We start from the raw sequence: 23,970 nt of genomic DNA, 5'->3' as shown, positions 1-23,970 counted from the left end.
CATTATTCCTCGACTACAGCAATTGTTGAGGAATGATGGTGGAAATATTGATCATTTCCTGTAAAGGGCATCATATTTGCTTTGTCTGACTTTGTTATGCTAATTATTGCTATTCTGATCTGATGAAGCGCCATCTGTAGAACATTTTTTGAACGTTTGTATTTTTTTGGTTCTAATAAAATACCATGTCATTCCAAGCATGAGTGTCTACATTACTCCGTGACTTATTCAGTTTTCAAATTTATACTGACTTTTTGATCACCCGGTATGTTTTGTACGACCTTGGCTTTTGAATGGGTTTTAACAATTAAAACAAATCACCCGTCAATCCTCTCATAATGAGAAAATTCAATTGTATGTTTTACAAGTACAGTAAATAAAGGGTTTATGAAATAACAACTGATCGGCAAAAAGTTTGAAGTTATCATTGGAGTCTCGTATTGGGCTGTTGTAGATGTTGGCAATACTGCATTGGAGACCAGTAAAGAGTCAGCTTCACTGTCCTCTATTGCAACGCCACCTGCATGTCTAAATTTACAGGAGCGTTGCGCAGCCTGCATGGAGACAGACACAAGTCAGGGAAACGCCGGAGGTACTCACTCGGATACGACGGACAGGTCGTAGTAGACCGGCTGCGGGGACATCTGGTGCTGGGGCTTGTGTGCGCGGCCGTACAGTTGGTGATGCTGTTGCTGCTGCTGGTGCTGTTGTTGTTGTTGATGGTGGTGATGATGTTGGTGATGGTGGTGCGGCTGCAGCAGGCGCGGGAACGCCGGCATGTCGCCCGCGCCGCCGCCTCCGCCGCCCCCGGCGTACGCGCCGGCCATGGGGCTGTGGCTGTGGTGTTGTTGGGGCCGGCGCCGCTCAGCGCCAGGGGCCTAGGCCGCCTCCGGGCCCGCACGCCGCCTCCGCCTCCACCGCCGCCCCCGGGACTGCGCCCACGCCGCCCCCGGGTCTCGTCGCACCTGTCCGCCCCCTGTCCGTACCCATCACTGCCGGCCCGCACCTCGCTTCCAGCGCAGTTCCGGTCGCACTTCACAACACGTCACCAGTTGCCGCTGTCTTTCACCCAACACCGACTCCGGAAAAACTCTTCACCAGGGTAACAAGACGCCCCCGTCTACCTTTGACGATATCTACAGTCGTCAGTCTGAAACGGTCTCATAAATCCACTGCTCCACAAACAGAGCAAGCCGTTTTGCATCACCAGTTCAATATTTCGCTAACGAGGTAGTCCAGACACACCACAAATCGAATTAATAGTCCACAATGAAGAAGACGCACTGGGTCAAATAGGGCCTACACCAGATATCAAATGTTTTCACATATGCATGCCATGGAAACGGCGGAAAGTAATATAAGGGTCCACTCGTTCAGAAGGTGAATTCCTGAAATGTTACGACTGGGGTCAGGAAGATACACTGTCACTGTGTCCTTAATTTACCATTTTCTGCTCATCTATTTACACATCGCGACTCGAATTGTGGATGCTGTGTTTCGGTGATCGTCGAAGCTGAGAGAACGACCGCTTGTGTAAGGAACTCGCTGTTTTTCTCGATGAACGACGAAGGCAGTAGTGTCACTGATCACAGCGATTTAGACAACCATGCGACGTACGCGTAACAACTGGGTATCGTTTCGTTTGCGCAGGCTGCTATCAGCAGTTTTGGTCCTCCACGAGGCGAGCAGCGTTAGCGATCTGTGCGACACGTGCCGACTGCACCACTCGCATTCCACTCTCCACCGAAGGCCGGCCGGTCCACATGTGTCGATCAGTCTGCACCTACAGCACGCATCGTGCAACGACGTATCCTCAGTTCGGGATTAGTTCCAAGACATCAGCATTTCACAGTAGGTCAGAGTCGTCTGCTGAGAAGAACCTCGCTTCCGAAACTGGAAAAGCCGGCAGAAAATTTGGAAGCATAACAAAGAGCGTCCTTCTGCTAACGTGTACCGAAATCTCAGGAATATAATTTGCAACCCACGTAAGCAATACGCTGCGGTTCGCGATTTATTCGGGTCAAGCGCACCAGTTAATGGAAACGGTAACACTGTACGGCTAGTCTCCACAATTGTTATCGCGATATTTGAGCTTGTAGTGCTGCGTCGTCAACTATTCCGTTTTTGACGGAGGCAATTCATGGCACTGTACGTCTCCGAAAGTTTCACTTTCGTTTTGAACACGGTCGCAATGCGAAGCCGTTCCGCCGGCGGCGCGAGGTGTTTGGCCCGGCACACCGCGCAGGAAACGAGTGCCGTGGGGTTGACACGTGCCGAAGGGAGCGACTTTGTTTACGCGGTCGCCACCTAGAACTGCGCGCGACCGCAGGGCACGGCTGCCGAGAGCACGCCGGCCAATCAGCGCGCGCCGCACCTGTTGCCACTCCCCTCCACCTGCAGCCGGTCGCGCGTGCGCCCTCAGAGTCAACACCCCTCCGTGTCCCAGCGCCCTCCCCAATTTTATCGCGTCCTGCCTGTTGTCGGAAACAATACTGCCTGCTTCCGAGCGTTCGCATGGACACCTGATGTATCCAGCCCCTGTTAATATGATTGTTCGATATCCTCATTAGATACCACTTATCTGTGGTTCTTCACAGCTCACAAATCCTCCTTTACTAAACTATCTTTTGTGGGAGTCGCTTTCTATAAGGCGTTCTTTTCGTAGATAGGATTAACATTAATTATTTACGAAACTGAAAGGAAAATCAGAGTTTAACTTCCCGTCGATGACGACTTGATTAGCGACGGAGCGCAAGCCCGTATTAGGGACGGCGGGGGAAGGAAATCCGCCGTACCCTTTCGAAGCAACTATTCAAGCGTTTGCTTTAAGCGAATTAGGGAAGTCACGGAAAACCTAAATGTGTACGGCCCGACGTAGTCTGAATAGTCTTCTTTACGAATTCGGGATCCAACGTGCTAATCACAGCACCATCTCTCTCGGAATAAACGAAACTGACGGGTGACTAATTTCAAGCCGGCCGGTGTGGCCGTGCGGTTCTAGGCGCTTCAGTCTGGAACCGCGTGACCGTTACGGTCGCAGGTCTCGAATCCTGCCTCGGGCATGGATGTGTGTGACGTCCTTAGGTTAGTTAGGTTTAAGTAGTTCTAAGTTCTAGGGGACTGATGACCACAGATGTTAAGTCCCATAGTGCTCAGAGCCATTTGAACCATTTGACTAACTTCAACAGACAAGAAAATGTTTTAGAGCCCACAGCCAAAACAATTTTTTTGAATGGCAACCAACTCTCACAGTGACTTGTTAGTTGGATCCAAATGTCCTTTTATTTTGGATTTTCCACTACTGCTGAATTTCGACTGTTTAGCCATTTTCAGGAGTCAATATAACTGTACGTCTTGATCGGTATTTATATTTTTATCGATTAGAATATATACATTTTTAACACTTTTCGGCCACAGCCGTCAGCACAGTCACATTTAAAATATCTATGGTATACGTGTGCATGTGAGCTGAGATTATATATACAATCGATATGTTAAATGTGACTCTGATGTCAGCAGTGGCCGAAACTCGTTAAGGTGTACAATTTTAAATAAATAAAAATATAAATAGCGACCAATACGAACAGTTAAATTGACTGCAGACTGGTAATGACTGCAGACCCGTACTTATTAATAAATATTGCCAGGTGTGTCGCGTAACACGTCAAGCGAACGTATTTGGGTCACAAACAAAACGTTCTTCTAGGCTCACATTGTCGGTTTGTCGAACTTTAACGAGAAGTCACAAAGCGTTTCCTCAATAGCTGTGACGTAACATGCCACTTGCAAGTAAAAGCGCATACTGGACTAACTAGTTCTATTTCTCTGCGCTCTTTTACTTGCAAGTGGTATGTTACATCATACGTTTTCAGGAATCTAGTGGTGAGACGATGTTAATTTTTAAGTCCGGCAATCCATTGAATGTTAACAACGCATGAGTAGAAAAGTTTTACTGAGACACCAATGTGTTCCCTTTGAGGCTACATACGACACACTTGAAAATCGCTACAGATTCGAGCTGAGCAGCATTGGAAAATCGAAAACACAAGGACATTTTAATCGAACTAGCGACAGCCTCTGCGACAGATTTTGGTTATACGGAATCGTTGCACTTTGGACAATGGACAATTTTTCCCAGCTGTGCAACCGGGTCTATTGCTAGTACTTTGAAAGTAACAAAACAAAATGTTCTATAAAAATTTTCGAACATTTCTTCCACAGACGAGAAAAGGGGCATCTTGCGCTAATGATGAACAGGAAGTCTGACAAATGATACATTGAGGCGCAAAATAATATCCGTACACGTCATACAGTGACTCAGATACACATGCACATACAGAATAGGAGTATCAGTCAAACAAATCACATCTCCAAGTACGTGCTTGGAAATCCTGCAAATTATTCGACTACACAAACTGCTAACTGCCATAGAGAAGGACCGAACGTAGAGCACTGGGCCCATCTAGCCTAGCAAATAGGAATGGTCACGTGACATTAACACAACGCTGCTGTTTACATTTTGTGCTCAGACCAAAGCGTCAATATTGAAAGTATTTTTCTTTTTCTTATATATCTGTTGATTAGTGACAGCAATGGTGAATAATGGTCGCTAAAATAATTTACGTCGAAGTGGAAAAGAAGAAAAGTTAGGAGCAACCTTATTTCGAACTCAGATCAACTGACTTTGGTATGTGTGTTCATGACATATATCCTGTTCTGCGCATTAGGAACACAAATATTTCTACTCTGTGTTAAATATCACAGATAAAGATGGTTGGTTTCTTGTTTTTTTGTGACTTTGTTACGCTGGTGTTAGAAAATGGCTGTCTTCTTTGTCTGTAGCAATCCCTCTTATGTTATTATACAGGAAATGCACATAACTGCGCTGCAAAGAAATGTTTCTCGGCAGCTTAGACAAATGGATATTAGACTTAAATGGAAACGAATTTTGTAGCTTAGTGTCGCTCACTCGTATGCACTTTAATCTTGTACGCTCTCGAATTTGTCGTCACTATTACTGATAGATTTACATTATTGTTAGTAGCTGCCTGCACAGAAAAATCGAATCTTTTACATCCCAACATCCTTCGTTGGGTTACGAGTACCTCGTCAAAAGTGTCTCCCGTTGTGGCCGATCGGTTCTAGGCGCTTCAGTCCGGAGCCGCGCTGCTGCTACGGTCGCAGGTTCGAATCCCGCCTCGGGCATGGATGTGTGTGATGTCCTAAGGTTGGTTAGGTTTACGTAGTTCTACGTCTAGGGGACTGATGACCTCAGATGTTAAGTCCCATAGTGCTCAGAGCCATTTGAACCATTTTTTCGTCAAAAGCGGGACCCTACTCAACTATTTCGACTGTGCAGTACATACTCTGTCCGGTCTTTGAGAGAGCGTTCTACATATGCTTTTCAGTTTTCGACGAACAACTTTCGTAGGTACCGCACAGCACATAATATACTGCTATTAACACTTGGAAAACCCACTGTTTTCTAAGAAAATACTGCCCTACCCTTCATAAGTATCCCGCACAGACTGTAATGACCAAATTCAGTAGGCCTAAGTGTGTTGCCAGCCTCTTTCATCTGTGAATGGTGTCGGTGAGGCGCTGAGAGCAAGTAATAATGGTGTAAGCATGCCTAGAGAAGAAGGTGAATGTCCATTCTGCTTCAATCTCACTGAAGCTGCTGTTAGATATACCGCGTCAAAAACGCCCATCTAGCTGGGACGCTGCTGCCTACCTTGTTTGACAGCAGCATGAATGTTGTTGATAGTTGCTTACTATCCAACTGGGTCGTACAGCAATGTGTTTGTAGTGCAAAGAGAATACAGGTGTTTACTCGTTATTTCCGTCCATGTCAATACGTCTCTTGTCGCTGGTAAAGGCCGAAGAAGCTCCTAATTGATGCGAACATATCCTTACAATCACTCCTTCTGCAACGGTCAAACTTAAACAGCGAACTGAACTCGTAAACAACAAGCCCATAGTACACAGCAATCAGCAATTTGTCTGATACTGATGTGCGGATTAGCCGCGACAGCAGCTTAAACACCTACTTGGGCATCATCATTTGTTGCAGGTCGTGGTTGACGTTTCACATGTGGCTGAACACTTCCTGTGTCCTTAAATAACGTAACTATCCTACGAACGTTCCGGACACTTGGATGATGTCGTCCACGATACCGAGAAGCATACATAGCACACGCCCGTTGGGCAATTTGATCACAATAACCATACATCAACATGATACCGACCTTACCCGCATTGGTAAACGGTCCATTTTAACACAGGTAATGTATCACGGAGCAAATACCGTACCCACTGACGGAATGTTACGTTATAGCATGTACTTATACGTTTGTGACTATTACAGCGCCATCTGTCACAAAGCGAAAAAAGTGGTCCAACTAAAATATTCATATTTCTCTACGTACTACACGAATATGTAATAAAAAATGGGGGTTCCTATTTTAAAAAAACGCAGTTGATATCCGTTTGACCTATGGCAGCGCCATCTAGCGGGACGTCCATAGCGCCATCTGGTTTCCCCTTCAAGCTAGACAAGTTTCTTTCATTGTAGTTTTTTCGTTTGACGCTTATTTCGTGAGATATTTGGCCCAGTCACGATCAATGGACCACCCTGTATAGATAGATACACGAGATTAGTTGGAAATCAAGAGTGCTGAAGAGATCGGGATCTATCAAAAACTGTTCAACTGTAGAGCCACCGAATAAGAAGAGAACAGTGGCGTATAAACGGAATAGGCTTTTCGGAACTAGCGTTCTGAGGTGTCTCAAAAGCAAATTTTAGTCAGTATGCATTACAGGTTTTAGCGTATAGCTATGAGCTATGAAATTTTATTGCCGAAACAGAAGCAAAACTTAAGGATTGCTCAGCCAGCAATGGAGACATCACTATTGATGGGTCAGAAACGTTCACATTTACACAGTTTGTAAACATCACATTATATAAAATTTGACAAAAACTTGGTATTCTATAAGGCCCTATACATCTTCCAAGCTGGAGTTTGGACACCACACTAAAGCATGTGTTCGACTGTTTGATCTCCACAGAGGCACTCGGCATTTTCTTTTTTGTTATTGTTGGGTCTTGCCCTGTCTCGTATCGGGTACCTAAATGATGCTGCCTTTCGGAAGCTATACAACAATTCAAGCAAATAACATTAGTAGTTTTCTTTCAATAAAGCAGGTTGACATTACTTAACTTGAACGTACAAAGGTGTCGCAAGCGATGAGCGACATGCAACATAAATCCGAGTCCTTGGTTCAAATGGCTCTGAGCACTATGGGACTCAACTGCTGAGGTCATAAGTCCCCAAGAACTTAGAACTACTTAAACCTAACTAACCTAAGGACATTACAAACATCCATGCCCGAGGCAGGATTCGAACCTGCGACCGTAGCGGTCGCGCGGTTCCAGACTGTAGTGCCTAGAACCGCTCGGCCACCGCGGCCGGCTCGAGTCCATGCTATACACAATGTTCCTGCAAGTTGACACACGTCACTGATAACTGTTCTCGTAACACTCCCTGCCGAGCAGTGCTAATACTCCTCGAATACTTTACACTGAAGTCCAGCCGAGGCTGTTTTCTTTTTTTTTTCTCTTTTTTTCTCTTTATTGTAATTTCATTACCCAGCCCATATGGGAAGGGGAGGGCTGGCAGTGGCACAGTCCACCGCTCTTCAGCCAAATGGCTTTTCAAAAATGCAGAGGAGTGATTACGTAAAAAGGGGGTATAAAGAAGCACAGTAAATGGAGACGATGGGATTTAAAATATACACTAAGATGGGGACTGTAACACCTCCGATTTTTATCCCGACCTGATCCGATCGAATAGCAGTCCAATATTTACTATTAACATGACCGTGAACCTAATGGGGCTTGTAATCGGAATTGACTGCTACGGAAGTTGTTACTTTCCAGTTCGTTCTGCTCAATACTATAATACTGAATGTCTGCTAATGAGGAACACCAACACAGTTTTACTAATTACGAACTTATATTCTTCTCAAAACACAAAAAGGAGACAGCCACTGCCTTCGTCATACGTATCTAATTACGGCTAATCTCAGCACAGGCTTTCTTCATTTGCCACTATCGTCACACGCTAATCCATTACTGCATCGAACACTGCAATCCAAGGTTACGTCGGCGCGGTAGACGCGAAACCAAATATCGGCACTAGTAACGTCACTGATCACTTTCATAATGATACTTCTTCACTTTACCGGTATTAATCTATTACTTAGGGGTCTAACCACGGCGATGGTGACACCCTTCTCGGTTAAAGACCCTGTATTTCAACAATGACCTTCACAAATACACCATTCCCGCCAACCACTCTGCCGCAACTCGATACTCGATCTCGCAACACGTGACAATCGATTTTTCACCCTATTGACCTGTGCCGAGTGCAAAGTTATAGTAAGGGCCTACGGACCCCTTACAGGACATACACTTGGGGGGGACAGCTAAAATGTCGACATAAAGTTAAAAGAACACAGCTAGCAAATCAAAGTGCACTTAAAAACACTAGAAGCAACCACAAGTTAACAGTCGGCCACAGGATAAAAATCACACAGAGCACGACACTTAAAAAACCACTGGAAAGGACGGAGCACTCATGAAGAATAAAAAAACTGCTGGTAGGTACCTGCCGACGAGGCTGGCAGGAGCGGCGCTTATATTCACTTCCTGCAGATGTCGCTCCTGTCGTGGTGAGGTCATTATCAGCGCACCATTGGCCGTCGTCGTTTCAACGCCTTCTCTAGTCTTGCGTTCTTCGTCTTCGTTCCGGCGCTTGTGGTTACGCCAAACATTCATAACCCCATCTGGCCATATTAACCCTGGATCTACCCAATATTAATCCTGGATCTACCCACTCCCGACCTCAATCTGAATAAGAACTTCCACATTAGCGTCCCTTGTCATAACATAGTTGCAAGGTTTCTGATGCTCTTTTACAACCAGGTTGAAGAAGGTCCATATCTTTCCACAGTTGTAATCTGGCTATTTTATCTGAGGTTGTAAGTACACCTGATGTTCTAAGACAGCTCTTCCTGGATTTCCGTCTTTGCACGTGCATTTCATGTTCCTGTAATCGATGAGTTATCTCCTGCTCCATTTTCTTTTTGTCCATGTTTGCAGCTGTTTCACTTCGAACATAATGTCGAAGCATATATTAAACAGCCTGTTATAAGTCTGTCTGTGTCGTTGGGAGTGTAAGTAGGCTGTTTAGGTTTTTATGTTGGTAACGCCACGTAGCGCTCTTTATGAAAATCACTGACTGTGCTGTGTGCAGTCTGCAGCTGGTTGGCATTGTTGGAATATTTGCTATTGTAGTGTTGGGCAGTTGGACGTGAACAACGCGTAGCGTTGCGCAGTTGGAGGTGAGCCGCCAGCAGTGGTGGATGTGGGGAGAGAGATAGAATTTTGAGAGCGGACGATCTGGACGTGTGTCCATCAGAAAGAGTAAATTTGTAATACTGGATATCATGAACTGATATATAAATGATGACTTTTGAACATTATTAAGGTAAATACATTGTTTGTTCTCTATCAAAATCTTTCATTTGCTAACTATGCCTATCAGTAGTTAGTGCCTTCAGTTGTTAGAATCTTTTATTTAACTGGCAGTACTGGCGCTCTCTGTATTGCAGTAGTTCGAGTAACGAAGATTTTGTGAGGTAAGTTCAAAAATGGTTCTAATGGCTCTGAGCACTATGCGACTTAACTTCTGAGGTCATCGGTCGCCTAGAACTAATTAAACCTAAGGACACCACACACATCCATGTCCGAGGAAGGATTCGAGCCTGCGACCGTAGCGGTCAATCGGTTCCAGACTTTAGCGCCTAGAACCGTAAGGCCACTCCAGCCGGTTTGTGAGGTAAGTGATTCATGAAAGGTAGGTTATTGTTAGTCAGGGCCATTCTTTTGCAGGGATTGTTGAAAGTCAGATTGCGTTGCGCCAAAGAAAAATATTGTGTGTCAGATGTCAGATGATCAGAATAACTAAAGAGAGAAATGTCTGAGTACGTTCAGTTCTGCTCAGCTGTTAGAAAATCAAATAACGTAGAGGTTTATCAGCACACTAATTCATTAATTTTTCTAAGGGTACGTTTCAGGAGTTACACCCACCTGTCTGACGTGACTTGAGTTACACCAAAGAGGAAAGGCGTGCTCTACCGCGGAGTATCTTGAGAATTACAAGAAAGGACAGGAAAACAAATGGATCAGATTGGTGTGGAAGACTGTAATGATTAACTGCATGCACAACTTAGTTGATTTGCTCATAAGTGTTATTAATTTACCCTAAGTTGTCAATTTGTGGTTAGAATTATGGTTCTTTTTATTTCACTTTATCTAACTTTTCTTTAAAAGTAGTCTTATGTTTGGTGTGACCCGCCACGAATTCCTCTCCTGGACCTCCCTCTTTACCTCAGAGTAGTACTTGCATCCTGAGTACTCAATTATTTGTTGGATGCATTCCAGTTTCTGTCTTCTTCTATCGTTTTTATCCTCTACAGCTCCATGTAGCACCATGGAATTTATTTCCCAATGCTCTTCTTCCTGTAACGTTCGCCATTTTGCATAGTGCCTTCTCAATTCTTACAATATCAGCCCACGCAATTTTCAACTTCTTCTGTAACACCACATCTCAAACGCTTCGATTTTCTTCTTTTCCAGTTCTATCACTATCCATATTTCACTGCCGTACATTGCTGAGGCCCAAATATACATTCTCAGCAATTTCTTCCTCAAACTATTGTCTGTATTTTATACCAGTACTCACCTATTGGGCAGGAATGCCGTCTTTTCCAGGTCTGCTTTTTATGTCCTCCTTGGTTCGGCCGTAGGTAGCAGAATTCCTTAATTTCGTCTGCTTCGTGACTCACCAATTTTGATGTTAAGTTTCCCGCTATTGTCATTTCTGCTGTTTCTAATTACTATCATTAGACACACTACGAAAATTTTGCAGTATGCCATGTGTTATGCTTCACTGACGAAAGTATAGACCTCCGGTAGGCCACAGTCGAATTTCCGAAGATTGCAGATAAATCTGTAGAAATCGGTTAAATAATTTTAAAAAAAATGTTCAAATGTGTGTGAATCCCTAGGAGACTAAACTATTAGGTCATCGGTCCCTAGACTTACACACTACTTGAACTAACTTAAACGAACTTATGCTAAGAACAACACAAACACCCATGCCCGAGGGAGGACTCGAACCTCTGCGGGAATGGCCGCGAAGTCCGTGGCATGACACCTCAAACCGCGCAGCTACTCCGCGCGGCGGTTAAATAATAAAAACGGCCCAATTTTGCAGATGAAGACTGAATTTTATTCTGGAAAAATATATGGGCCGTATACCACAGTTCCTCAGTTGCTTAAAAAATACAAGACATACTATCTTAATAGATTTCCATCAAATCTCTTATGCATGTAAATGGCTTAATGAGAAAAACCTTGAATTCGTAACTCTGTGCGGAATACTGTTGTGGATAAATACTTGTCTGAAGCCACATTTCTGTGTTAATAATGCCACTTATGTAGATTCAGTTCAGTAAAAATGCACTGAAGAGACAAAGAAACTGGCACACCGGCCTAATATCATGTAGTGGCCTCCAGAGCACGCAGAAGTGCCGCAACACGACGTGGCATGGACTCGACTAATGTCTCGACGGAATTGACACAGTAAATCCTGCAGGGCTGTTCACAAATCCGTAAGAGTACTGTGGGTTGGAGATCTCTTCTGAACATCACGTTGCAACGCATCCCAGACATGCTCAATAATGTTCATACCTGGGGAGTTTGTTAGTCAGTCCCGAAGCCACTCTGTAGCAATACTGGACATGTAGGGTGTCGTATTGTCCTTTGTCCTGCTGGAATTGCTCTAATCCGTCGGTATGCACAATGGACAGGAATGAATGCAGGTGATTAGTCAGGATGCTTACGTACGTGTAACCTGTCAGAGTCGTATCTAGGCGTATCATTCCAATTGCACACACCCCACACATTACAGAGCTTAAACAGTCCCCTGCTGACTTGCAGGGGCCATGGATTCATGCGTCCGCAGCTCGTGATCGTGCGGTAGCGTTCTCGCTTCCCACGCCCGGGTTCGATTCCCGGCGGGGTCAGGGATTTTCTCTGCCTCGTGATGACTGGGTGTTGTGTGCTGTCCTTAGGTTAGTTAGGTTTAAGTAGTTATAAGTTCTAGGGGACTGATAACCATAGATGTTAAGTCCCATAGTGCTCAGAGCCATTTGAACCATGGCTTCATGATGTTGTCTCGTTACCCGTACACGTCCATCCGCTCGATACAATATGAAACGAGATTCGTCCTACCAGGCAATATGTTTCCAGTCACAATCGCGCGGCCACACCACGTGTCGGACAGAAATCTGTAGATGTGGTGCACATGTACAGACAATCAAATAATTGCAATTAAAAAGTGGACGATTTATTCAAGAGAATGAGCTTCCAAATAGGAAATTTGTGGTAAGGACTATGGGACCAAACAGCTGAGGTTATCCGTCCCAAGGCTTACGCACTACTTAATCTAACTTGAACTAACTTATGCTAAGAACAACATACACATCCATGCCCGAGGGAAACCTCTACATCTACATTTATACTCCGCATGCCACACAACGGTGTGTGGCGGAGGGCACTTTATGTGCTACTGTCATTACCTCCCTTTCCTATTCCAGTCGTGTATGGTTCGCGGAAAGAACGACTGCCGAAAAGCCTCCGTGCGCGCTCGAATCTCACTAATTTTACATTCGTGATCTCCTCGGGAGGTATAAGTAGGGGGCAGAAATATATTCGATACCTCATCCAGAAACGCACCCTCTCGAAACCTGGACATCAAGCTACACCGAGATGCAGAGCGCCTCCCTTGCAGAGTCTGCCACTTGAGTTTGCTAAACACCTACGTAACGCTATCACGCTTACCAAATACTCTGTGACGAAACGCGCCGCTCTTCTTTGGATCTTCTCTATGTCCTCTGTCAACCGGACCTGGTGCGGATTTCACACTGATGAGCAATACTCAAGTATAGATCGAACGAGTGTTTTGTAAGCCACCTTCTTTGTTGATGGACTACATTTTCTAAGGACTCTTCCAATGAATCTCAACCTGGCACCCGCCTTACCAACAATTAATTTTATATGATCATTCCACTTCAAATCGTCCCGCACGCATACTCCCAGATATTTTACAGAAGTAACTGCTAACAGTGTTTGTTCCGCTATCATATAATCATACAATAAAGGATCCTTCTTTCTATGTATTCGCAATACATTACATTTGTCTATGTTAAGGATCAGTTGCCACTCCCTGCACCAGGCGCCTATCCGCTGTAGATCTTCCTGCATTTCGCTGCAATTTTCTAATGCTGCAACTTCTCTGTATACTACAGCATCATCCGCGAAAAGCCGCGTGGAACTTCCGACACTATCTACTAGGTCATTTATATAAATTTGCGAAAAGCAATGGTCCTATAACACTCCCCTGTGGCACGCCAGAGGTTACTTTAACGTCTGTAGACCTCCCTCCACTGAGAACAACATGCAGTGTTCTGTTTGCTAAAAACTCTTCAATCCAGCCACACAGCTGGTCTGATATTCCGTAGGCTCTTACTTCTTTTTTATCAGGCGACAGTGCGGAACTGTATCGAACGCCTTCCGGAAGTCAAGGAAAATGGCATCTACCTGGGAGCCTGTATCTAATATTTTCTGGGTCTCATGAACAAGTAAAGCGAGTTGGGTCTCACACGATCGCTGTTTGCGGAATCCATGTTGATTCCTACAGAGTAGATTCTGGGTTTCCAGAAACGACATGATACTCGAGCAAAAAACATGTTCTAAAAGTCTGACGGGGAGAGCCGCGCGAACCGTAACATGAGGCCGGAGACCGCACGGCTACTCCGCGCGCCGAAAGAGTTTCACAAGTTCAGCAAGTCAAGAATGCGTTGGTCCAACTCCGACACGTATGCAAGCAGTTATTCGGTTTGGGGTTTAGTGATAGGATAGTTGGATGCACTCCTGCGGGATGTCGTGCCAAATTCTGTGTAGCTGGTGCGTTAGATTGTCAAAAGGAGAGTTGGCTGGAAGTCATTGCCCATGATGCTCCAAACGTTCCACGACTGGTATTCCACCGCTGTCTGGTTTCATCTCCAGACACGTCTCCACTAGTCGTCGGGGCTCAGTTCAAAGCTGGACTCGTCAACGAATTCAGCTCCAGTCAATGCGTCAACAAAATCAGCTCCAGTCAATGTGATTCCAGGCTGAACACGTGTTTGGAGACGGCCCGGACAGCGGCGGGTTACCATCCTAAATGTCACCCGCCATACAATCAGGAGTGATGGTCTGGGGTGCCATTTCTTTTCATATCAAGACTCCTTTGGTTGTCATCCGCGGCTCCCTTACAGCATAGCGGTACGTTGACGATATTCTATGTCCCGTTTTGTTGTCCTCCACGGCAAAACATCCTGGACTTACATTTCAGCAAGATTACGCCCGCTCTCCCACGGCGAGAGTTTCTAATGCTTGTTTTCGTGCTTGCAAAACCCTACCTTGGAGAACAAGGTCGCAGGATCTCTTCTCAGCTGAGAACGGTGGGAGCTTTATAGGCAGAGTTTTCCAACTTCCTTGGGATTTTGACGATCCAAAGCGCCCGCTGGACAGACTTTGGCACAATATCTCTCAGGAGGACACCCAACAACAGCATTAATCAATGTCAATAGCTGCTTGCATAAGACGCAGAGGTGGACCAACGGGTTACTGACTTGCTACATGTGTGTAGCTCTTTGTCTTGAATTAGTCATTCAGTTTTCTGAAACTGCAGTCATTTGTCTGTTTGTACATGTGAATCACATCTACTGGTTTCTGTTCCGTTCGGGTAATTCCTTCATGATGCGTCGCTTTCCTGTCTTGGAGACACAACACAGAGCAGAAAACAAATAAAGCAAAAATATTTAGTAAAAAGATACCGCAGTGAATCCTGGGGAAGATTCGTTGCTATTGTTGAACATGATATTCACGGTAGACAGACTATAGCGTTTAAACTTATCAAACATATGACTAAACTGGAGAAAGATACTCCAGACATTAATGTAATAATAGAAAATTAACGGATACCAGTTTACAGCAATGTGTGATGTGAAGATAATTAAGAAAATCCTAATATAAAAACTGATAATAACTCTGTAGCACAAATAGACATAAAAGAATTAAAAACTGCCCTAAAGGTAACAAAAACAAAATAAGAAAGTAAAGCTACTGGCTTAGAGGGTCGTAATGCTGAATTAATGAAATATAGAGGAATAGTTTGAGAATTTTTCTCTATCCACTTTTAAAATATGTGTTGTAAGAACGGAACCTATAGAATGGAACTCAGTTTAATTTAGTTCTATATTTAAAATGGCAATAGGAGAAACATAGGAATTATAGGGGCAGTAGTTTAGTAAAGGCAAGGTATAAAATGTATGATAAAAATCTTAACGAAGGGTTGCAAACTATTACTGACGCAATAATTTTAGAAAGACAATCATGCTTCAGGAAAGGACATTGTATAATGATAATACATTCGTAGTAAGTAAAATTATTGAAAAACTTCGGGAACTTTGCTTAGAAACGTATCTACAATTTACTGATTATGTGAAAGCCTTTGATAAGATAAAACAGCCCATTTTGTGAAAAAATTTGAAATAATAGATGTTCCTAAACGCCTTACTTGTACCATAAAGAGTTTGTACGTAAATATTAAAATAAGGTAAAATTTTTATCAACGAAGGTGTTCGAAGAGGGTGTGGTCTGTCACTCACATTATTAACGGAAGCGTGCTGAAAAGAAATGCCTCCAATTTTTTATTCTGTTTTCAGTATCGGCGAGGTATTACATGTCAAGCAAATCGCTCGGTCGACTTGCCCGCTTCGCTGAGGCAAGCTTTAACCCTCTGCCGCTAGAGGGCTCCCAATTGTAGCGTGTAACATGGCGGTGTGTAACGTAACTATGTTTGTGTACGAGAGACAGCGTGCTGTAATCGAAAGCACAAATTCGAAGAGTTCGTCCACACACGGAGCACTCTTTCCTTCAGCATGACAATACCAGGCCACAGACGAGCGCTACGACATCTGCAGCAATCCGACGCCTTGGCTTTACTGTCATCGAACATTTATCAGTCCCGATTTGGCCCAGTCCATTTTTTGTTACCAAAACTTAAGAACGCAAGGAGAGATGAACATGTGTCTCCGACAACAACGGCAAACATTCCACAGTGATGATATCAGCAAAGTGGTCTCTCGTTGGGAGAAATGTTTTCACTCCAGGGTGACTATCCTGACAAATAAATATGAAGACATGAAGAATAAAAATGTGAAATGTTGCTGAAGTTGAAATAAAAAATCAAGACGTACAGAATTATCGCTGAATAAGATAATTTCCCGTGCTGACGGATTAGTAAAGCCGCAGGTAACTTGATATAAGAGAGATCAGACGTCCTAATTGTCCAATAAATTGACAATGAATTCCATATATCTGCACAGGTTTCACAACTTGCTACATTTACAATTGTTGAAAAATAGCGTCCCCCCCCCCCCCCCCCCCCAGCGTGAATGCCAGAACACCGTCGTCGCACACAGTTCTGCCGCATCCGTTGTAATCAGGGGATCCTGGATCCTCCCCAGTCTCGAGCGGCGGCGTCTCGTACGTAAGACATTTTACACGGCCCCACAAGACGAGATTAGGTGCGATGAGATCTGATGTATGTGCTGGCTACGAAACAGGACCTCTTCTGCCTAACACCTTTTCATGGATTGTCTGATCGAGGTATTCAGTCCAGTGTGACGTGGAATTCTGTAAAGGTGGAAGCACATACGTTGACGAATAACAAGTGCGGCGTGTTCCAAGAACCTGTGCAGTGTGTGTGTTAAACGCTGTGTCCACTGGTGCATTTAAGCGGAGAGAAATAAGAAAGGGGCCTAGCGCCTAATCATCGATTATTCCGACCCACACGTTGACTGACAATTGTTGATAGCCCTTCACTACCGTAGCGTTGGCGTCTCATCGGCCCAATTTTGGGTATCGTGGCCTGCGAAACATCGCTACGTCTATCTATCGATATTTTTCCAAAAAACATCAATAAATATTGGCGACATTTTGTTCACCGACATATTGATATCAAAACAGCAATATTTTATATCAAATTTATTCCACAATTTTCGGTAGGAGTCTCGGTACTTTTTCAGCTTTCACCACGACCAACCTCTCTCTTTGACTGTGTGAAGCAAATAGATGTGACACAAAAGATGGCAGTAGGGGGCGGTGGTGTTAATGGAATACCGATTTCCGATGTGAAGGAATAGCACACCAGTTGCGTTGAAGAACAATTTTTAACGCTACTAGTTCATTCACATCGGCATTCTTCGAAAACTGCTGCTGAAAATTGTGAACAAAAATTTAAATGTCAAGATTGGTTGCCGGCCGCTGTGGCCGAGCGGTTCTAGGCGCTTCAGTCTCTAACCGCGCGACCGCTACGGTCGCAGGTTCGAATCCTGCCTCCAGCATGGATGTGTCTGGTGTCCTTAGGTTAGTTAGGTTTAAGTGGTTCTAAGTTCTAGGGGACTGATGACCTCAGCAGTTAAGTCCCATAGTGCTCAGAGCCATTTTAACCATATGAACAAGATTGGTCTTTAGGTTGGTGGAGACGTGTAAGGGGAAACGCTGACGTAATCGACGCTCGGCGCTACCAACAGAAGCTGCAACATTTAGATTTACCAAGTAGTTTTACCACTACAACTGCTAGGTCGCTGGCGTTGGCAGACACGAAATAAGACGGAAATCGACATGAAGTGTTCCGGACAAATCCCATATGTGACGAAACTGAACGGTAAACCTATCGGGCACCATTTATTGTGCCACTTACATGCAGTTACCATTGTTAGAGGCCGGCCGCGGTGGTCTCGCGGTTCTAGGCGCGCAGTCCAGAACCGTGCGACTGCTACGGTCGCAGGTTCGAATCTTGCCTCGGGCATGGATGTGTGTGATGTCCTTAGGTTAGTTAGGTTTAAGTAGTTCTAAGTTCTAGGGGACTAATGACCACAGCACTTGAGTCCCATAGTGCTCAGAGGCATTTGAACGTTAGAAAAGTGGTTATCGCCGTGCGTAAACGCGCATCGTTTTCGTTTCAATTACTGCTCTAAGGGGGATAGACACGTGGCTAGCTTGTTGATGTACACAACATATAATGATAAATTAATACTCAAATAGACAGCTCTAACACCGGCAGTATATTTACAACGTGCAGCCGAGATTTTTTTAGGCAGGTACATCGACATTTTTGCCGTCAATACATCGATACTTTCCGTCTATATATCGAGTATTTCTCATGACGTTTCTATAAATATCGATATATCGATTCTTGAAATCGGTAAAAATATCAACCTCCTAATTGTGACCATTTAGTATTCCGTCTCTGGTGAAACAGGCTTCATCTATGAGAAGTACACACGCATGACCAACTGACCAACTGCAAGAACCATTGGCTGAACAGGACACGAGGTCCGAAGTCAGCAGTCAAAGCGTGCACTTCCTAAGCATGGTAGCGGTGTAGCTGCATTTCACTTCATGCTCACAAAATATTTATTTCATTTCAAGTGCAACTGATCAAATGCTGATGGGAGACGTCTCATCAACTCGAGCAAGCATTGCAAAGTCGGAACTTGGTACAGTTCATCCGTCGCTGTACTTTGGTACCAATCGCCCTGTTTCAGTTAATGGGTGGTACATACGGGGTGATCCGGATGTCTTCTATCCGTATATTTGGTCCTGTTCAACCTTTCCGTTATTTTTCTGAATCCATTTGCCTGCAAATATATGAAAATCATAATTGCAAGTTCCGTCACCGTTTAGAACTCCATTTCGTTACGGCTGATCGACTTAAGTACTTCAACTTGAATATATACAATGCATTCTACTACATTACAGACATTTTACACCAGGAGTGGTCATTTTAGTAATCAGTAAGCCATCTGCATCGGGTTAGATAAGTTATATCTATACCTAAGCGCTCAATGGGACTGCCTGGCCAACAATCTTAGTAACAACAGTACCGGTACCCGTATTCCACTGATAGAAGTATCAGAACGATTTTTGCTAATAACTTTTGACTCAGTCGTTTCCTGACCAGGTGCCCTTATCTGAAATTGATACACTTACCCTTATCCCTGACAGTTTGTAATATTATCACCTTGTAGACTGAGCTAAAACGGAATATTCCACAATTTAACAATATCTGGAGATAAGACAAAGCAATGGCTTTTATACGGAAGAAACCAGTCAGATCGAAACTAGTAACTAACATAAAGACATTAAGAAGAATGTTAATAAATTTCATGTTGTCTGCAGAGCAATTACAAGAACTTTGGAAAGAAAAACAAGAAAGGAAACGTAAATGAAATTCTATAAAATTATTGCTGTACCTACTCTTGTACATGATTGCGAATCATAAACAATAACAAAAAACGAAAAATCACGTATACAGACAGCAGAGGCTATAATAAAGTGGATAGAATAAGATTTAAAAAAATCAGATTTGAAAATCTTGTCAGTTAATGACAAGATCTAAAAGAATAGAATGAAATGGAACGATGATGTTGACAGGATGACAGAAAATAGATTGAAATTACAATGAAATGAATACCCTCAGCTGTATACAGGCGTTGATATAAGTCAACGGGGGCAGTTGAAAATATGTGCCCCGACCGGGACTCGAACCCGGGATCTCCTGCTTACATGAAAGTCGCTCTATCCATCTTTTCATTTTCTTTGTGTGTTTGGTCGTTGCGGAAGTCACATGGCATCCGTTAAAGTTCGTTTGTTGATCCTTCCACTCAGTTTTTTATTACAGAGGCCAACCAGCTCCCTGACCGAACACGCTGAACTACCGTGCCGGCTGCCCATCTGAGCCACCGAGGACACAGAGGGCAGTGCGACTGCCGGGACTTATCTCTGGCTCGCCTCCCATGAGACCCACATAACCAGCTTATTGTCCCGCACTATATTCATAGTGCCCCTGCCCATTATACTCATTACTCGCGGCTTTACCGCCAATTCCCGTAAGAGTTCGGGCACCGTTTGTGCATCCGCACAGAGGAAGATAGTCAAATGACCGGTGAGCGATGGTAACAGTTCTCTCGGACATGTCCGAAAGAACAGATACCATCTTCATATATGTATAGAAAATAGACTGTCAAAACAAATTACGGTTTACCGGCCAACTGGAAAGAGAGAACTAGGTACAACTCGTACGAGATGGCTGGGTCACAAGAGACTGGAACAAGTGACCAAAACACTTAATCCTTGGAAGGAGATGATGCCGATGATGATGAAGATGAAGATTTGTACAGAAATTGCACAAAATCGTAAATGTCACCCAAGTCCCGCATCTACGATGGAACACTTGACCTCAGCACAAAGGAATGAGGGTTGCAGCGGCTCTAGGATGGACGGTGTATCACGGCCCTGGCGGGTGCTCTGCTGGGACAGGACGCTAGCGTGCATCAGCCGGGTCACGTGATCCCGTGTTGCGTCTCTTCCACTGGCGAGTGTTCGGCTCGGCTACGCGACACTCCTGCCGCCCACGTCTCCACCGCTGCATAATGCAGAACCCGTCTTCGCAATGTTTCTTGCATGTTCGCGTGAATCTCATTTGATTGCAGAAGCTATAAGAAAACGTATTGGATCGTAGCAGACTGACCTTGATCGCTGTTCGACATCGACAGCTATGTTTTTCCTTTCCGTCTCAGTCCGTTCATTGAGGGAGCGCCACGTGAACATCGGCTAAACCTGGCGCAACAATCGCTTTTCCACAAACGGAGGTGGTCGCTGCATCTCTCCGTGGGCTCTTTACACGCCACTCACTTTCGCCCACATATCTAAAACACCTGTGCACTAACCTAGATCCACAGAAATTTAATCACGAAACTATAAGCTAGATTTCAGTGTAGAAGACGGTTAATGAGGATTAATATACACTCCTGGAAATTGAAATAAGAACACCGTGAATTCATTGTACCAGGAAGGGGAGACTTTATTGACACATTCCTGGGGTCAGATACATCACATGATCACACTGACAGAACCACAGGCACATAGACACAGGCAACAGAGCATGCACATTGTCGGCACTAGTACAGTGTATATCCACCTTTCGCAGCAATGCAGGCTGCTATTCTCCCATGGAGACGATCGTAGAGATACTGGATATAGTCCTGTGGAACTGCTTGCCATGCCATTTCCACCTGGCACCTCAGTTGAACCAGCGTTCGTGCTGGACGTGCAGGCCGCGTGAGACGACGCTTCATCCAGACCCAAAATTGCTCAATGGGGGACAGATCCGGAGATCTTGCTGGCCAGGGTAGTTGACTTACACCTTCTAGAGCACGTTGGGTGGCACGGGATACATGCGGACGTGCATTGTCCTGTTGGAACAGCAAGTTCCCTTGCCGGTCTAGGAATGGTAGAACGATGGGTTCGATGACGGTTTGGATGTACCGTGCACTATTCAGTGTCCCCTCGACGATCACCAGAGGTGTACAGCCAGTGTAGGAGATCGCTCCCCACACCATGATGCCGGGTGTTGGCCCTGTGTGCGTCGGCCGTATGCAGTCTTGATTGTGGCGCTCACCTGCACGGCGCCAAACACGCATACGACCATCATTGGCACCAAGGCAGAAGCGACTCTCATCGCTGAAGACGACACGTCTCCATTCGTCCCTCCAACACGCCTGTCGTGACACCACTGGAGGTGGCCTGCACGATGTTGGGGCGTGAGCGGAAGACGGCCTAACGGTGTGCGGGACCGTAGCCCAGCTTCATGGAGACGGTTGCGAATGGTCCTCGCCGATACCCCAGGAGCAACAGTGTCCCTAATTTGCTGGCAAGTGGCGGTGCGGTCCCCTACGGCACTGCGTAGGATCCTACGGTCTTGGCGTGCATCCGTGCGTCGCTGTGGTCCGGTCCCAGGTCGACGGGCACGTGCACCTTCCGCCGACCACTGGCGACAACATCGATGTACTGTGGAGACCTCACGACCCACGTGTTGAGCAATTCGGTGGTACGTCCACCCGGCCTCCCGCATGCCCACTATACGCCCTCGCTCAAAGTCCGTCAACTGCACATACGGTTCACGTCCACGCCGTCGCGGCATGCTACCAGTGTTAAAGACTGCGATGGAGCTCCGTATGCCACGCAAACTGGCTGACACTGACGGCGGCGGTGCACAAATGCTGCGCAGCTAGCGCCATTCGACGGCCAACACCGCGGTTCCTGGTGTGTCCGCTGTGTCGTGCGTGTGATCATTGCTTGTACAGCCCTCTCGCAGTGTCCGGAGCAAGTATGGTGGGTCTGACACACCGGTGTCAATGTGTTCTTTTTTCCATTTCCAGGAGTGTATGTGAATTAAATAAACTGAAAAGTAGGATAACGGTTATTTTATTAAAATGTTTCATGTACTACTTTCCTAAGAACACAAAAAATTGTGTTATGAAGGTCAAAGTCACGGTACACTACTGCCAGAATGTACACTGTATGATGTAAAAATGAGGCACCGAGAAGTTGGAGTGGAAAGGTGGGGCCGGCCGTCGTGACTGAGCGGTTCTAGGTGCTTTAGTCTGGAACTGCGCGACCGCTACGGTCGAAGGTTCGAATCCTGCCTCGGGCATGGATGTATATGATGTCCTTAGGTTAGTTAGGTTTAAGTAGTTCTAAGTTCTAGGGGACTGATGACCTCAGAAGTTAAGCCCATAGTGGTCAGAGCCATTTGAACCATTTGGCAAAGGAGGGGGGAGGGGGGGGGGGGGGCTGGAGATCTGAGAACGAAATGAAACCGTACGGTTTGAGACGGTACGTGATGGTGATTCAGTGATTACAATATCAAGTCAAATACACACAGAACTTGGCTGTATGAGTCCAATCATCAGCATAACGTTGCACCTCGTCTGGCCTGGATGTGCGCTAGGAAGGCTGGGAAGGGTGCCATAAATCATTGGATTCTCTCCTGTTCTCTCTTCTGTTCTCTAAGTGGCACATTGGATTAATGTCACCTGTTGCTGTATGCACTCAAGATGACTATGTAATAGCTGAAATCTGGATCTGCTGTGATAAAACGACGGATTTCACTATCGATAGCTGTTCTTTTCTCCAGTGTCAATAGTCCTTCCCACCCTCTCCGTCCTCCCCTCCCCTCCTCTCTCTCCCTCTCTTTCTCTCTCTCTCTCTCTCTCTTTCTCTCTCTCTGTCTCTCCCCCCTCTCTCTCCCTCCGTCTCTCCCTCGCTCTGACCATTTCCTCCTCCCCACGCTCCCCACTCCACCTGATATACTCTTTCTCCCCAGTCAACTCCCCCTCCTCTTTCCTTCTGTCCATCTCCTCTCGCCTGTCTCTGTCCATCTCTCCCTACCACCCACCCCCACCTCCATCTCCCCTACGTGCATCTCCTATTCCCATCTCTTTGTCTGCCATCCCGTCCTTCCCCTTTCTATGTGCATATGATCCCCCCTCCCATGTCACTACCTCCCCTCCCTCTCTCTGCTCAGCTTTAGCGATCCGCACGTTTAGCCCGTGCAGTGCGTGGCCGTAGTATGCAAGTCAGTGTTTAGGACGAGACGCTGGACACAAACACACACACACACACACACACACACACACACACACACACACACACGCACGGACGCACATATAATCTGAAAAGGGGTGGCCTTCTGTGCATTCAATGAATAAGCATATGAGATGCAGTTTTGGGAATCTTCCAGTAGTATTGTAATGTGTTCAGATGACTTTTATTGAAATACACACTGACTGTGCACACATCCATTAAGGTTTTCGTTCTAAATGGGATCAAAGAACAATTACAAATGAATGAATGATTACAATCTTATGACTTCGTCATCAAAC

At 45.3% G+C, this 23,970-nt stretch overlaps 1 protein-coding gene across 3 annotated transcripts in view; it reads right to left on the bottom strand.

The window, feature by feature from the left end:
* The window catches only part of LOC126267123 (protein cycle), a 946,454-nt gene that overhangs the window by 274,146 nt on the left and 648,338 nt on the right, over positions 1 to 23,970 (bottom strand). Inside the window, exon 1 of one of the 3 annotated variants that reach the window (XM_049972037.1) lies at positions 601 to 842. The exons of the other annotated variants lie outside the window; for them this stretch is intronic. Coding sequence (XP_049827994.1) covers positions 601 to 827 — 227 coding nt within the window. The 5' untranslated portion in view covers positions 828 to 842. Of the gene's footprint in view, positions 1 to 600; positions 843 to 23,970 lie in introns of those variants that run through there. 3 annotated transcript variants of the gene reach the window in all.

This window comes from Schistocerca gregaria, chromosome 4 (assembly GCF_023897955.1).
Source record: "Schistocerca gregaria isolate iqSchGreg1 chromosome 4, iqSchGreg1.2, whole genome shotgun sequence".
Classification (NCBI taxonomy): Eukaryota; Metazoa; Arthropoda; class Insecta; order Orthoptera; family Acrididae; genus Schistocerca; species Schistocerca gregaria.
The sequence above is the reverse complement of the archived record's forward strand: the minus strand, read 5'-3'. Positions and strand labels throughout refer to the sequence as shown.